The following is a 15,356-nucleotide window of genomic DNA, read 5'->3' as shown; positions in this document are numbered from 1 at the left end:
CGAGCGTACCTTTTAAGCCACAGATTAGACACCGACGCCGATAGGAGGAAGAGATTTGGCTAACGTGCCTTTTGCCTTACTGTTTCTTCTTTGGAGAGAGAGAGCGCGCGGGAGAGGAGAAGACGTACGTTCACTTTCTGTTTTCTTCAAAACGGTGTCTTCTCTCTCTCTCCTCCCTTTTATATGTCCCCCCATCCACGGGCCGTATTCCCGTGGGCCGGGCTTTTTGGGCCCAACTTGGGCGGACAGGCCTTAAGCCCATCTCATATAAAACCATCAAATATTTATTAGTAAGACACAGTAAAACTCTCTTTTCCATATAAAGAAACTAGACGTTGTTATCTATACTATCCTCTAGTCAGAGTACCTATTTAGAATTCTTTTCACTCTGCTTATGTACAACTATGATTGTGTTTCCAAGGCCTCAATCATCTCCCTAACAGGAGTCCTCTTTGTGTTGTTGATTGAAACATCTGTAAATTCCGAAAGCATCGCTCTGAATTCATCTCCTGTAAGCGTCTCCTTCTCCAGAAGCAGATCCACTATCTTGTCCATGGCCTCCCGGTTGTTCCTTATATGTGCCTTTGCAATCTCATATGCATTGTCAATGATGTTCTTGACAGATGAGTCAATGTCCTCCGCGAGCTTCTCTGACATGGAATTCCTAGCTAGCATCCTCAGGACAACATCACTGCTTTGCACTGTTGGTTCGATCAACGCCCATGGCCCAATATTGGACATACCATACGTTATTACCATCTGCATTGCAGAAAATGAGGAAAAAAAATAGTTTATCATCTATGTTTTATAGATTAATTTATGTTTTGTCTCGAGTCACTGGAAAGAATTTCTTTTGAGCAAACCTGTCTTGCTATCTGAGTGATTTGTTGCAGGTCTCCAGCTGCGCCGGTGGTGATTTCTGGTTCTCCAAATATGACTTCCTCAGCAGCTCGGCCACCTAGACCTCCAACGATTCTAGCAAATAACTGCTGTTTGGAGATCAGGGTAGGATCTTCACCAGGCAAAAACCACGTGAGACCGCGAGCTTGGCCTCTGGGTATTAGAGTGACTTTCTGTACCGGGTCATGTCCTGGCGTCAATGTCCTGTAAAAGAGAGCATCTTAAAATTGTTGGACAGACGACTAGTGAAAGGGTTAGTCCTAAAAAAGTAACAAGCTCTGTTGATGAACTTACGCGCAGATAGCGTGGCCGACTTCGTGATACGCGACCAACATTTTGTTCTTTCCATCCACCATCTTGGTTCCTTCCATTCCAGCCACAATGCGGTCAATTGAGTCGTCAACCTCCTTCAGCGTGATCTTGTCTTTGCCTCTCCTCCCGGCAAGAATGGTGGCCTCGTTCATCAGATTCGCCAAGTCAGCACCACTAAATCCTGGTGTTCGCATGGCAATCACACTGAGAGAGACATCCTTATCTAGCTTCTTATTTTTGCTGTGTACCTTCAGTATCTCTTCCCTTCCCCTTATATCTGGTAGTCCAACACTTACCTGCTCAGGCACAATGTAAGGTTTCAGTAGCCTTCAAATCAAACAAATTAATGTCAGTAATATTTCAAAAAGATTCGACGGACAGGTACCCATTTGATTTAACATGTCTGTCCAAAGAAACTTCTTTTTTTTTCAGTTCATTAGGTTATCAAAGTCCAGTGCAACGTGGGATGACTCAAAACAGACATGCGCGACTGATATCTCCTAGACAAATGCCAGGATTTACCTGTCTATCAAACCTTCCTGGCCTAAGCAAGGCAGAATCAAGGATTTCGGGACGATTCGTCGCTGCGATGACGATCACTCCACTGTTCCCACTATAACCGTCCATCTCAGTGAGCAACTGATTCAGTGTTTGCTCTCTCTCGTCATTTCCTCCTCCGATGCCAGTTCCTCTCTGCCTCCCAACAGCATCAATCTCATCAATGAAGACCAAGCAAGGCGAATTCGCCTTCGCCTTGTTAAACAGGTCTCGCACCCTCGAAGTGCCTACACCGACAAACATCTCGATGAACTCTGACCCAGACAGCGAAAAGAAAGGGACCCCAGCTTCTCCTGCGATCGCCTTGGCCAACAAGGTCTTCCCTGTCCCTGGTGGCCCCACTAGAAGAACTCCTTTTGGGATCCTTGCTCCCACGGCTGCAAACTTCTCCGGCGTCCTTAAGAACTCCACAATCTCCTGGAAGTCCTGCTTCACCTCATCAACCCCAGCCACGTCATCAAATGTGATTCCTGTGTTTGGTTCCATCTGAAACTTCGCCTTGCTTCTGTTTCATAAACATGAGAAAACAGGTTGGTTTTAGCAAGATTTGTCTCAAGACATTTGAACTGATGAAGAAAGCTTACAAAGTTCACACGAATCAATTTTCTGAACTTTCGTACTAGAATTACTGACTTCACTCAATACAACTAAAGCTAGCTAGGAAATTGCTGAATTTTCATGCCTTTCAAGTCCAAAGGGCAAATTGGGTCCTGCGGGATTGTTCCAAGACGAGCTCCTCAACAGCAGACTCCCTAGGAGTATCAACGGGAAAGCCAAGTTCCCCAGCAGATCGAGGATCGCTGGCCACATGCTGGCCTCCATAGGATGAGCTGCGAAGTCCACGTTCTTGTCCTCCATCTTCCTGAGCAGCTCCTGTGGTAGGCCCGGCAGCTGAACCTTCACCCTCTGGACCTTGTCAAGGGCGGGGTTGTAGATCTCTGCAATCGCAATGGTCCCATTCTCGAACAAGTCCACCTTCCTCACTGCGCCTTCGTCCAGGTACTGCAAGAACCTGGTGTAGGACATCCTACTTGAGGCGGACTCGATCAGGCTCTGGGGCTCCGCCCTCGCAGGCCTGAGAAAAGAAGTCCCTAGCCCCAGACCCGTCGAAGCCACAGTCGCGAGCAGCTTTCTCCTGCCGACGCTGGCGTCGGAACACGATTTCTGACAAGGGTTTTGGCTTGCGGCGCTGATCCTGGGATGTGGACTCTCCTTGGGGATGCCGTCCTGGGACTTGCACGGAGGGAGGTGAGAGAGAGACAGGGACAGAGCAGGCGACATTCTCTTCTATCGAACCTGATGAGATTCAGCTAAAGAGCAGCTAGCGTTTTGTGTTCTTCTCTGACGCTTGAAACCTCGGTGACAATTGGGTGACAGCTTGCAAACTAGTTCTGTATCTAAATAAGGCCGAGCAACGCTGGATGTTTCCAGCATTTGAAACTTGGAATCTTCTTCTTCTTCTTCTTCTTCTTCTTCTTCTTCTGCAGGGCACGCTTTGTCTCCTAGTTCTCGTTCTCGGTTCGTGAAGGGTCTGGAAGTTGGTGAATGACAAAGTCGTTTGACTTGACAGTTATCGTGACTTGAATTGTAGAGAAGAGAGATATCTGTCTTTTTCTCCTTGCGACTCGAGCCATACACTTGGGAAAGCGGAAGTGGCGGATTGAAACTTCTGTCTCGGGAGAAAATGATCCTTTCTGTCAGGTTCTCAAAGCATATGCCAGATGGCGGTAGGAAATGCCGTTGATGGCTGAATTTAATTTTATTTTCGCCACTCCAGATAAATCGTACGGTCCACGCCCATCAAATAAGACTCTACCCCCAATTGGTTGGCGAGTGTGGTCCCTAAAATTACTTTGGATAGGAGAAAAACCAGTAGAGAACCAAAGGAGACCAGCAGCAACCCATTCAAGCCTTACAGCCGTCGACCGCCCATCATCCGAGTAGCCACTACGGCTCGAACTACGCCCGTTGTTCACGCAACTCCAGACGCTGCACCGCGTGTCCAGGTCATCATCCCATGCCTGCTCGTCATCGACCAAGCCATCGTCGCCGTCCTAAAGCTACTCGAGCCGCCGTAGCCTTCACCCGGTCCCGCCGTCGCAACCTGGCCACCCAACTTGCCAACCGTCCAGTCGATCAACTCAGCCCCCTCGAAGCAGAATAGGTTTCTCCTCTTCAGCTGTGAGCTTGTGGCTGTTTTCAACCACATCCGGGCCTCCTTTAGAGCCGTTGTAGACACGAGTCTTCACTGTCTTCGTGTCGTCGTCGCCGTGAACCCGTCGGCTCACTAATCCGATGAGTTAACTCCATAATCATAGATTAGATTGTTAATTACACTTAGGGGTTAGTTTAGTGTTAATTAGCTTAATTAGATTAGTACTAAGTGAGATTAGCCTTAAGATGGATTAGTGCTAATCTAGAATTGTTAGATTAGCCTTAAGATAAATTAGTGTTGATCTAATTTGTGAGATTAGCACTAATGAGGTTGAATTAGTCCAATTCGGTGGACTTTTTCAATTTTGATTTCTGGACCCTTGCCGTTTGCCATTTTTGTGGATCAAAATATATTAAGATTTTGAAGTCAATTCCTTCTTGAGAAATGTTTTAGACATCTTCAGCTATGACATATATTTAATTCAAGATTTTAGGGATTTAAAAAGAATGAGATTTCAGTTTCGTCATTTGAAAACAGAACCTCTATTTTTTGCTGGAACTAGTGACCTTTCGGGATTTATTGGATTTTTATCAACTCTTAGGGTTCGAATTTTGAAATGGTTTCCTCACAAATTTTTTTTTCACATCTTTTAGTTTAACATAGTTAAATTTTAAATCAAATAGACAAGTTTTGGATTTCAAACTAAGCTGGTTTTGGAAAATAGATTTTCTGGAAACGAACCCAGTTTTTGTACTGGATTGAACGATTTACTGGGCTTAATCTAGAAGGATTTGGGTTAAGGTGTCTTCATTAAAAAATATTCGTTTATGTGTTCTTTACAACATATTCAAATTTGGGAATTTTATAAACTCGTTTGATTAGATTTCTGAATTTAAACTTGGAGGCGTGCGAGTGGACCGTTTCTGCCGATTAAGACCGGTAGTGGTTTTGGTAATTGTTCTCGATGTTATGCTTGCTGAACCATGCCTATTTGGTGATGTGGTTGCTTCGTGATATGCTTAGAAGTAATGCGTGCTGAGGCACGAATGGTTGTGCCATGATCATGGTTTATTGTTATTATTTTATGTGGCGACTATTGAAAGAGGATGAGATGTGTTGAGGAGACCGAATGGGTTGTGAACAGGTAAAGAACTAAGTGCTACACGATAACAAAACTTCGTGTGAGTCACCTCTAGTACCTTGTATTGTTGCTTATCGTAGTCAATGGCTAAGTGCTACATGGTGAACTGAGTCACATGGGAGTCACCTCTGGAACTTTGCACTACTATCTTGCACTACTACCTTGTACTGTGGCTGATTGTGGTCAAGGGCTAAGTGTCACATGATAATGGAACTTCGTGGGGGTCACCTCTAGAACCTTGAGTTTGAATTTGGAGTTTGAATATTGAGTTTCAATGTGGAGTTTGGATATTGAGAGTGAATATCGGGTGTGGATTGAACCACCGATATGAGTTATCTGCACTTGATTATGGGACGAAATTGTGTGGCACGGAATGTGACATGTTATAACGATTTGGTCTTATAATCGGGACTTCTATGAATATTCGATGAGTGTTATGAAGTGTTCCAATTGCTAATTACGCATACTGCGTTAATGAGTGCATATGAGATGTACTAATGTGTAGGGACGCGCCCAAGCAAGGTAAGTTCTAGATGGCGCATGTTTAGGATGCCTTTGAGTGAATTCTCGCCCTAATCAGGGCTTAGGGTTTAACTCGTTGAGATTTTTATTTCACCCCGTCGTGGGTTACCTTTTTTTTTCAAGGCCATAGCATGGAGGATCTAGAGCCTAAGGCTGAAGGGTCTAGAGTGTAAATGGCCTAGTGGTTTCTTTTTGAGTCAGGCCTTTGTATATGAACCTGTAGGTTTAACTCGGTCTTTTTTTTTTTTTTTGGGTAAAAGGTAATAAATATATAGAGCAATGACCAACTATACAAAAAGATCATGGCACCAAAACTTACACTCAAGATGATAAGAGCATTATGAGTGGAAGGATACCAAGATGTAAAAGCCACAACACGCAACAACCAAACTACAACAAAAGCAAAAACAACAAGAAACTAGGACAGCATAAATAACCGGCAACCAGATACAAAAGAAACCTCAGCCAAGGAGCAGAGAATCTCCATAGCTTCCATAGCAAACATCAGCAACCTTGGATTGAGAAAAATTACAAGCGTCGGCCGAACTGAGGGATGCGACTAAGGGTCCCCAAAGAAGATAACCGGGTCAATGCCCCAGCTCCACTACAACCTTTTATTCTTGAAATAATCATCAACGTTCCTGAATGTGATAGCCTTATCTCTAACCACTTTAAAAAGATGGTTCTTCATAGTTGGAATGGCAAGTGGTTGTTCTCTAAAACAAATGTTGTTCCTATTATTCCAAATAATATGACAAAGAGCACCAAAGAAAAAGCGGACAATGCATTTGTAGAAATCCTTGCCCAACTGCAAGGTGGTGGCCCAACGAAGATTCTCCTCCCAAGACCTGTTGTGCCAAGGCATATTGCATCTGGCAGCCCAAAAGAAAGCAACACCAACCGTGACACGACAACTAAAAAATAGATGGTCAATAGAATTAGGCATATCATCGCAAAAAGCGCAGGATCCACTCTCAATTCTACCATAAGATAATAGAAAGGGCTTGGGTGGGAAGTTTGCACTTGGCTATAAGCCAAAGGTTTACTTGATACCGTGGCGTGATTGCATTGTTCTAGACTAACGCATGCCAAAGGACTGGAGTCCTCTTCCGCCTGATGGTCTCCCAAGCCGTTGCAACCGTGAACCGGCCCAACGAATTCTCCCTCCAGTAAAAGCAGTCTGAGACTTGAGAAAGGCTCAGGAGGGGGTGCTCCCATGACTCCAACACTATCTTGAGAGGCTGTTTAGCATCAGAGAAAGGATCTACCACTATTGCCTGCCTAAAAAGCCCGAAGCTATAGATGAGTGAATCCGAAAAGAATAAGTTTAGAAGACCCCTAGGGTGCCAATTATCAAACCAAAGTAAAGTTGAGAGGCCATCCCCAATCCTCCAATAGAAGGCATTCCAGAACTCCCTCCTGAGATATAAGATTTTCTTCCAAGCCTAGGAATAGTAGGTTGGTTTTTTAACGACTCAAAAGTTCTTTCTTTTTAAAAAAAGTGGAATGAATCCACTTGCACCACAATGCCTCTTTGTTTGAAAACAGGAGCAAAATATGCTTCAGCATGGCAGCCTTGTTGCAATCCCGAAGCCTTTGGATACCAAGCCCTCCCTCCTCTTTTAGGAGGCACATATCATCCTAGGCTACCTTAGCACCCCTGCTACCCAATTTTGGGCCTTTCCACTAGTATTGTTCGAGGATTTTCTCAATTTGGTCCAACACAACTATAGGTAAAATAAATACACTCGGCCAATAGGCTTGGATAGCATGAAAGACTGACCTGATAAGCTGAAGTCAGCTGGCAAAAAGAAAGAAAGCGATGTGTCCAAGCTTGAACCCTTGCTATAATGCGGTTGACGAGAGCGCAATAGTTCGCCTTACTAAGTCTTGATGTAATAATTGGAACCCCTAGATAACGCACCAATAGGTTACCTTCATGGAAACCGAGCTCAAGGAGAATCCGGTTCCTTAAAGAAGGCATACCTCTAACTAAGAAGATCTCGCTCTTGCTCGGATTTGGAAGCAAACCACTCCAAGTTGAGAAGGTTTGGAGACCTTCTTTGAGGAGAGTCACAGTAGACAAATCAACCTCATAAAACAGGAAGACGTTGTCCGCAAAAAATAAATGCGATAGATTCGTTGGCTTGCATCTCTAGAAGAACTTAAACTTTAGCTTTGAAGAGCACCTAATTAGGATCCCGGACAGCACCTCCATAACCAAAATAAATAAATAATGAGAAATGGGATCACTTTGGCGAAGGCCACACCCACTCGCAAAGAACCCATGAAGCTTCCCATTCAAGGCAATAGAAAACTTGGGAGTGCGCACACAAGTCATAATAAGTTAAGTCACAAACTCAGGAAACCCAAAAGCACAGAGAACTCTCTCAAGGAATTTCCAATCAATTGTGTCATATGCTTTCCAGAAGTCTACCTTAACCACACACTTAGGTAAGTAGGGCTCTAGATGGAACCTGGAGAAGAGTTTATGGGCTAACAAGATATTGTCCCTGATCCGCTTACCCTTCACAAAAGCGTTTGGAAAAGGGCTAACTATGCTCTTCATAATTGTTTTTTTTTTTAATGACCCAGGGAAACTCGTAAGTTGACAGTCGGCAGGCAAATCCTGGGGCCTACGGAGGAACCAACCACCCCCGTGAAGTGAGTAAGTCCACCTGCGACGTGCTGGGGATTTGAACTTTTCCCCTTCATGAGGGGGAAAAAGCCCGAAGCTAGTAGCGCTACTCAGTGCGGTTGGTCGCTCTTCATAATTTTTTTTTTTTTTTTTTTTTGGTGACCCAGGAACCCCGTACAACCGGTAGTCGGCGAGTAAACCTAGGGGGACATGTAAGCGGGAGGATCCACCACCCCGACATCCCACTTAAGACCCCAAGTGACCGTGAGGGGATTTGAACTTCCCTCCTTCGTGAGGGGGAGAGAGCCCAAATCATCGCGGCCACCAAGGCGGTGGTCTCTTCATAATTGTTTATAAAGTGTGTTTTGAGAAAAATTGATTGTCCTGCTTTTCTATCACATATATTTGATTGTTGTCTGGGGTTTATGAGTTTGCTTTCGCATGTGCATAAAACGAAAGGTTGGCAACGCGTCTTAAGCAACGCGTCCTAAGACGTCGCAATTTAGTTGACCGCTGAGGAATGTGCACGTGCCCGGGGTTAGGGGCATGACACCCTTTGCTTATTATAATAAACATGTTCATCGAAAGGGCATTGGGCCGTAAATTTCATTCAAACATTCTACATGTTGGTTGATTAACACAATGTAATATGATATTAGAAGAGCAACCAAGACATTGTTGAGCAGAAAGCTCATTCTCCACAAAGTAGAAAAAGAAACCTAACTATCCGACTAGGATATAATTTAATTTACAAGAATAGTACATGGATGTAAATTGCGTACATTATTAATTTACTTACACTTTAATGGGAAATAAATTAGTTTTATCAAGTGATAAACAATGTAAAAGAGAATCCTAAAGGTCACGCTTGTTTTCTCAAGTAAAAAGAGTAAAATGAATAAAATGGAGTTCTGTGATGAGATGATGATACAAATGGTTCCTAAGTTTTAGCACAATGAGCAATTTGTCCCTAAACTTCTAGTATATGTCAAATTTAGTTCCTAAATCATATGAAAATATCTAATGTTATCCCTAATGTTGAATTAATAAAATGTCAATATTGAATATTTTCTTGTAATTCAGTGACTATTTTGAATATGTACCATAAGTCTAAAAACCATACTAAATAAACTAAAAGTTCAGAAATCAAATTGCACGTCGAATTAAAGCTTAGGGACCACATTTCATATTGAGTCATAGTTTAGAAACCATTTGTATCATTTTCCCTTATGTGATTGAGCCACATCACCTTAAATTATAGAGGTCCATTTACCTCCCACTTTCTATTTACATTTTGGACAAAGTAACTTCATTTTCCTCACACTCTAATCTTAAATGCACTTAAGACTTCAAATTGCAACATTAAAGTAATTTGGATTTAATCTGACATAATGATCAGTAAAGCTGAATTCACCTTAGCGTTCCATTTATCAGCGAATATATTAGATACATGACTATGTATAATGAGTCAACCAGTTAAATTCTAATATTGTGGTTAAGCCCCCCGTCGTGCAACCATAGGCTCCATCTCACAAACCCATGCATTTCTTAAATTAAATAAAACAATAAAAAGTCTTACATATTAGTAAAACTAATAATGATTTGCAATTCAGCATTACACTGGGTATAGTCCCAAATGAGATGGGAGAGCAGCAAGCCAAACACTAGTATGTGGTTGGGTCACATGGTCAAACGTAGTTTAAAAATATTTTTCAAGAGGAAATAGATTTCAATTTATCTAAAATTTTAATTTTAGAGTATGATAATGCATTTTGAAGAAATATCTGGTAACTTATACATATGTCACTGCATCAAAACTAATGCATTCGGAAAAGCATGTAATTTGAAGAAGTATATTGTCACGCCCCGAACCCCGAGACCCGTGAACAACCCGCCATGGTCATGCAAATGCGACATTCCCAGGTAGTGTCGTTGACCCCAATTTTTATTATTTATTAATGCGCAAGCGGAACATACTAAGAAACCCCTTACAAAAGCATACGGGATAGGACAGCAGGAACATCAACTCAAAATCAAACAACATACTTTCATATATCATCAACAATCCAGGGCTTACATACATCAACCGGATCCAGGGCCTATGCACCAAAAATGGGTCAGAGTCTATGTGCATCAAAAGAGGGTTAGCCTACACAACACGAATCAGTCCGCCCAAAAAGGAAAAGGCACAATCCTAGGACTATTGGTCGTCCCCATTCGTCGACCCTACATCCTCAGGATCAGTCACCCAGGAGGCCGGGGGTGAAGCGTTGATCACTCCACCGTCAGGAAGATCCGCCACGCCTTCACCCAAAATGGCATTCATCACAGCCAGCAGAATATCCATGCAATCCAGAGGGCCAACCCTAACACCATCGACCCCGGAACGAAACCAAGCCCTAAACATGTACGGTACCCTGTTATGCACGTTCACCTCGACCCAGATGAGGGTCCTAACCAACTGATAGACCCAAGGACTCCCAGGGTCAGGAGCACTCTTTGTCGTCTAGTCAATCTCCGTCGACAGGCCACTCATCTCCGGGGGTCTCGCCATCTACGGTCCTGTAATATTTTTCCCCAAACCGGGATGAGATTTTGTCTCAGCAAGTTCACCCCTCCTAAACCCCTATTAGAAAGTAAATACGCCCCAAAGTAGCTTAGCCACAACATCAAGAAGACTTACCTCGGCTTAGCCCTCATCTGCAGGTTAGCACAATTTATATAATTCAACCACGTACAATTATGATAACCAACCGACCATGGCACAATCACATCATCAAAACAATTCAACCCCTTGGATCGTCTCAGCGATCAATCGACTCGGCCGATTACATGTCATTCTAGCAAATCAATCATTGCTCTCAATCCCGGCCCTATTAGAAAGGTTTGACAAACAGTGGCAATCACGGCCCCACTCGGCACGACCTTTAATTAGGTGGTCCATCACGGCCTCACTGGGTACGACCTCTAATAGGTGGTCAATCACGGCCTCACTAGGCACGACCTCTCATAGGTGGTTCATCACGGCCCTATTAGGCACGACCTCTCATAGGTGGTCCATCACGGCCTCACTAGGCACAACCTCTCATAGGTGGTTCATCATGGCCCTATTAGACACGACCTCTCATAGGTGGTTCATCACAGCCTCACTAGGCACGACCTTTCCTAGGTGGTACATCACGGCCTCACTGGGCACAACCTTTCCTAGGTGGTATATCATGGCTAATCTCCCATCAATTTCCACACTTAGGGTTTTCTAAAGAATCCTCATAAATCGCAATCACACTCAATTCATCACGACCAATCATCAATTTCAAATTCTACTAGCACAAAGAACGATCGGCACGAAATTCTAAGCAACTAGGGTCAAAATAAATTTTTCGATTTTTTTTTTTATATAAAATAATATTTTAATGAATTTCGGAATAAGATATATTATTAAATAATCCAACAATTTCGAAGCATTTATTTAAATCATAAATAAACTCCTTTAAGTCACATCAAGGTTTATTTTAAAAATAAACATACTTAACCATTAAACTAAACACACTTTACCTTAATTAATCACCTTAATATAATCCATAACTAATTAGGCCAATCTATCCACCTAATCTCAATCAACTTAAACTAAACATACTTAAGGCATCATTAACTCGCTAATCGCGGATTAGTAAGGTAAAACTCACCGGAATCGCTTTCCGATGAGTCTCCGGCGAAGAGCACGACGACGCCGACGACAAACCTACACGGATCAACACCAAATGAGCACTAATAGGGGACCAAAATGAGCTCGGAAGAGGCTAGATCTTGCTGGTTTTCTTTCCAGCAACTAACCGGGCTTGAAAGGCGACGGAACGGCGGCTGAACGGGTGGAGGAAACGGCGGAGGAGAACCGGCGACAGCTCGTGCAACGACCGGCGGAGGCTTGAGCGGACGATCGGCGGCGACGGGAGCTTCGGCGGACGGTGACCAGCAGCGGACGAAGAGACGACGGTGCGACGGGGACACAACGAGCGCGCGCGAGGCTTCGCACGCGGACGAGCGGCGACGGCGACGGCGTGCGACGGCGTGCGACGGCGAAGGCGACGACGAAGGCGAGCGGTGGCGACGGTCGAGCGGCGAAGGTGGACGGAAGGGGGGCGGTTTCCGCTGGTTCTCTCCTTCGGTTTCCCTCCCAATCTCTCTCCTCTCAAGCTTGAAGATGATGGAGACAAGGGGGAAGTGACATCCCCACTTTTGGTGAGCCAATTGGCTTGTGACACTTGTCAAGCTCTCCTTGAATTTGGCCTCCACCATGACATCACCTGCTGATGTCATTCTCCACTAATTCAAATCCTCCATAACATCTTCCAATAGGTTCACTTTCATTTTCCGCCGGGGTCCAAGTTCTTGTACATTCAATTACTTCAATGTCCATCAATTCTCTTCTACTTGAGTCCAAATTAAAATCCATAAAAATTATCCTATGCTCCTAATAAGATATGTGACATGACCGGCTTCCAACTTCTAATTTCAATTCCAATTTTTACGGTTGAATTCAATCCGGTGCGATTTCAGCGCGCCTAATCCACCGAGTAGCTTTTGGGAAATTTTCTTGCATCCGACCTGAGGGTGATCAGTCCCCAAGTTTGACGCGGCAAAATTCCTTAATTACTTCACTCAATAAACTAGTTCCCTCGTGAGTGGCCAACTCTGAGAGGTGAACTACATGCACAGATGAATTGTCCGTCTCAATTGACTGAAAATAAAAATTGCGAAAATCAGGATGTCACAACTCTTCCCCTCTTATTAAAATTTCATCCTCGAAATTTAAACCATTACACATTTTGCTCAAAAAGGTAGGGGTACAATTCTCTCATCGAATCTTCGGTCTCCCATGTTGCTCCTTGGTGCCGTGGTGTTGCCAGACCACTTTGACCAATGGAATGGTCTTGGTTCGTAAAACCTGTTCCTTGCGATCCACTATCTGAACCGGGCTTTCAACGTACGACACCCTGTCATCCACGTCTAATTCCTCAAAATTTAGGACGTGTGCCGAATCAGGTTCATACTTCCTTAACATCGACACGTGAAAGACGTCATGCACTTGTGCCAACCTCGGCGATAATGCAAGACGATACGCTAGAGTCCCTATTCTTTCCAAAATCTCAAAGGGACCTACGTATCTCGGACTCAGTTTCCCCTTTTTGCCAAAGCGGGAAGTACCTCTCATCGGTGACACCTTCAAAAAGACGTGCTCACCAACTTGGAACTCCAATGGCCTTCGACGCCTATCGGCATAACTTTTATGTCAGCTCTGAGCGGTTTTCAATCTATTTCTGATAACTGCAACTGCCTCTACTGACTGCTGAACCAACTGTGGATCGGTGATCTTTCTTTCTCTGACCTCATCCCAACACACTGGTGTTCTGCATGCTCTACCATACAATGCTTCAAAAGGAGCCATCTGAATACTCTGCTGATAACTATTGTTGTAAGCAAATTCGACCAGGTGAAGCTGTTCCTCCCAGCTTCCCTTGAAGTCCAAGACGCAAGCTCGAGCATGTCCTCGAGAGTCTGAATTGTCCTCTCAGATTGGCCATCAGTCTGCGAGTGATAGGCCATACTGTACTGCAGCTTTGTTCCTAAAGCGGATTGTAAACTCCTCCGAAGGCGGCGGTGAACCTCGGGTCTTTGTCCGAAGTAATTGTAATCTGGCACTCCATGCATACGAACCACTTGACGTACATATAGATCTGCAAGTCTATCCAAACTCAAGTCTCTTCGAACTGCAATGAAGTGAGCCGACTTTGTCAATGGCCGACCACTACCCAAATCGAATCGTTCCCTCTCTGGCTCCTCGGTAGACCCGTCACGAAGTCCGTTGTGATATGTTCCCATTTCCATTCCGGGATCTCAAGGGGTTGCAGAAGTCCTCCTGGTTTACAATGCTGAGCCTTCACTTGCTGACACATTAAACACTTGGCGACATGCTTGGTGATGTCCGCCTTCATGCCACACCACCAGAAGTGTTGACGCAGATTCTGATACATTTTGGTACTATCAGGATGAATGCTGTAACTGCTACGATGCGCTTCTGATAGAATCTCTTCTCTAAGCTCCACATCGTCAGGTACAACCAATCGTCCTTGGAACCTCAATGTTCCATCTTTAGAAATCTGAAAGTCAGCCTTTCTTTTCTCTGCATCCTCTTGCAGGATTTTATGAACATCTGGATCCGTCTGCTGAAGCGTTCTGATTCTGACCTAGACTTCTGGTTCAATTCTAAGGGTGGCCACAAGGTTCGAAAGGTGGCCTACTTCAAACTTGAAATCCGAATCCCGTGCTCTTTCAATTAAGCCCCATTCCTTGAGTACCATCTGGGCAACTGAAGACTTCCTACTCAGTGCATCGGTGACTTTATTCGCCTTTCCAGGGTGATACAAAATCTCGCAGTCGTAGTCCTTTAAGAGCTCCATCCATCAACGCTGTCTCATATTCAACTCCTTTTGAGAGAATAGGTACTTGAGACTCTGATGATCAGTGAAGATCTGGAATCTTTCCCCACACAAATAATGCCTCCAAATCTTCAGGGCAAAGATGATCGCTGCTAGCTCTAAGTCATGCATCGGGTAATTCAGCTCGTGAAGTCTCAACTGACGGGACGCATACGCAACAACCCTTCCATGTTGCATCAATACGCAACCCAATCCCTTAAATGACGCATCACTGTAGATCTCAAACCCTCCTGGACCGGATGGAATAGTAAGCACAGGCGCGGTAGTTAACTTATGCTTAAGCTCTTGGAAACTACTCTCGCACTTATCCGTCCACACAAATTTCTCTTCCTTCTTCAAAAGTCTCATCATTGGCGATGCTAACCTTGAAAACCCTTCTACAAACCGTCTGTAATACCCTGCTAAACCCAGAAAACTTCTAATTTCTATCACTGTCGTCGGTCTCGGCCAGTTGATCACTGCCTCAATCTTTGCGGGATCCATTGAGATTCCTTCACCAAAGATGACATGACCTAGGAAAGCTACACGAGTCAGCCAAAACTCGCACTTACTAAACTTGGCGTACAGCTCGTGATCTCCTAAGGTCTGAAGCACTATCCTCAAGTGCTTTTCATGATCCTCAGTACTCCTTGA

At 44.2% G+C, this 15,356-nt stretch overlaps 2 protein-coding genes across 2 annotated transcripts; both read right to left on the bottom strand.

The window, feature by feature from the left end:
- Window positions 1-223: 223 nt before the first annotated feature.
- Window positions 224-3,300, bottom strand: LOC104421994 (ATP-dependent zinc metalloprotease FTSH 6, chloroplastic). Its single transcript, XM_010034195.3, has 5 exons — window positions 2,453-3,300; window positions 1,735-2,275; window positions 1,195-1,508; window positions 864-1,104; window positions 224-759 (listed from the first exon to the last, which is right to left on the bottom strand). The coding sequence occupies exons 1-5, from the start codon at window positions 3,049-3,051 to the stop codon at window positions 403-405; spliced, it is 2,052 nt and encodes a 683-aa protein (XP_010032497.2). The 5' UTR covers window positions 3,052-3,300; the 3' UTR covers window positions 224-402.
- A 6,953-nt stretch (window positions 3,301-10,253) lies between these two features.
- On the bottom strand, window positions 10,254-13,080 carry LOC120288886 (serine/arginine repetitive matrix protein 1-like). The gene is made up of 3 exons (XM_039303120.1): window positions 12,061-13,080; window positions 11,913-11,968; window positions 10,254-10,788 (listed from the first exon to the last, which is right to left on the bottom strand). The coding sequence occupies exons 1-3, from the start codon at window positions 12,541-12,543 to the stop codon at window positions 10,737-10,739; spliced, it is 591 nt and encodes a 196-aa protein (XP_039159054.1). The 5' UTR covers window positions 12,544-13,080; the 3' UTR covers window positions 10,254-10,736.
- Between the last annotated feature and the right edge of the window lie 2,276 nt (window positions 13,081-15,356).

The sequence above is a fragment of the Eucalyptus grandis genome, chromosome 10, assembly GCF_016545825.1.
Source record: "Eucalyptus grandis isolate ANBG69807.140 chromosome 10, ASM1654582v1, whole genome shotgun sequence".
NCBI classification, from domain to species: domain Eukaryota; kingdom Viridiplantae; phylum Streptophyta; class Magnoliopsida; order Myrtales; family Myrtaceae; genus Eucalyptus; species Eucalyptus grandis.
This window is presented reverse-complemented; position numbering and strand designations above follow the sequence as displayed.

Bases quoted from the DNA above. Each gene is read 5' to 3' on its own strand.
- LOC104421994 (XM_010034195.3), bottom strand. From the start codon at position 3,051: ATGTCGCCTGCTCTGTCCCTGTCTCTCTCTCACCTCCCTCCGTGCAAG. The intron at 1,105-1,194 runs GTAAGTTCATCA...TCTCTTTTACAG, and splicing joins GTCGGCCACGCTATCTGCGC to GACATTGACGCCAGGACATG. The intron at 760-863 runs GTTTGCTCAAAA...TCTGCAATGCAG, and splicing joins TCACTCAGATAGCAAGACAG to ATGGTAATAACGTATGGTAT.
- LOC120288886 (XM_039303120.1), bottom strand. From the start codon at position 12,543: ATGACATCAGCAGGTGATGTCATGGTGGAGGCCAAATTCAAGGAGAGC. The intron at 11,969-12,060 runs GTTAGTTGCTGG...TGATCCGTGTAG, and splicing joins TCCGTCGCCTTTCAAGCCCG to GTTTGTCGTCGGCGTCGTCG. The intron at 10,789-11,912 runs GTGAGTTTTACC...AAAATATTACAG, and splicing joins CTCATCGGAAAGCGATTCCG to GACCGTAGATGGCGAGACCC.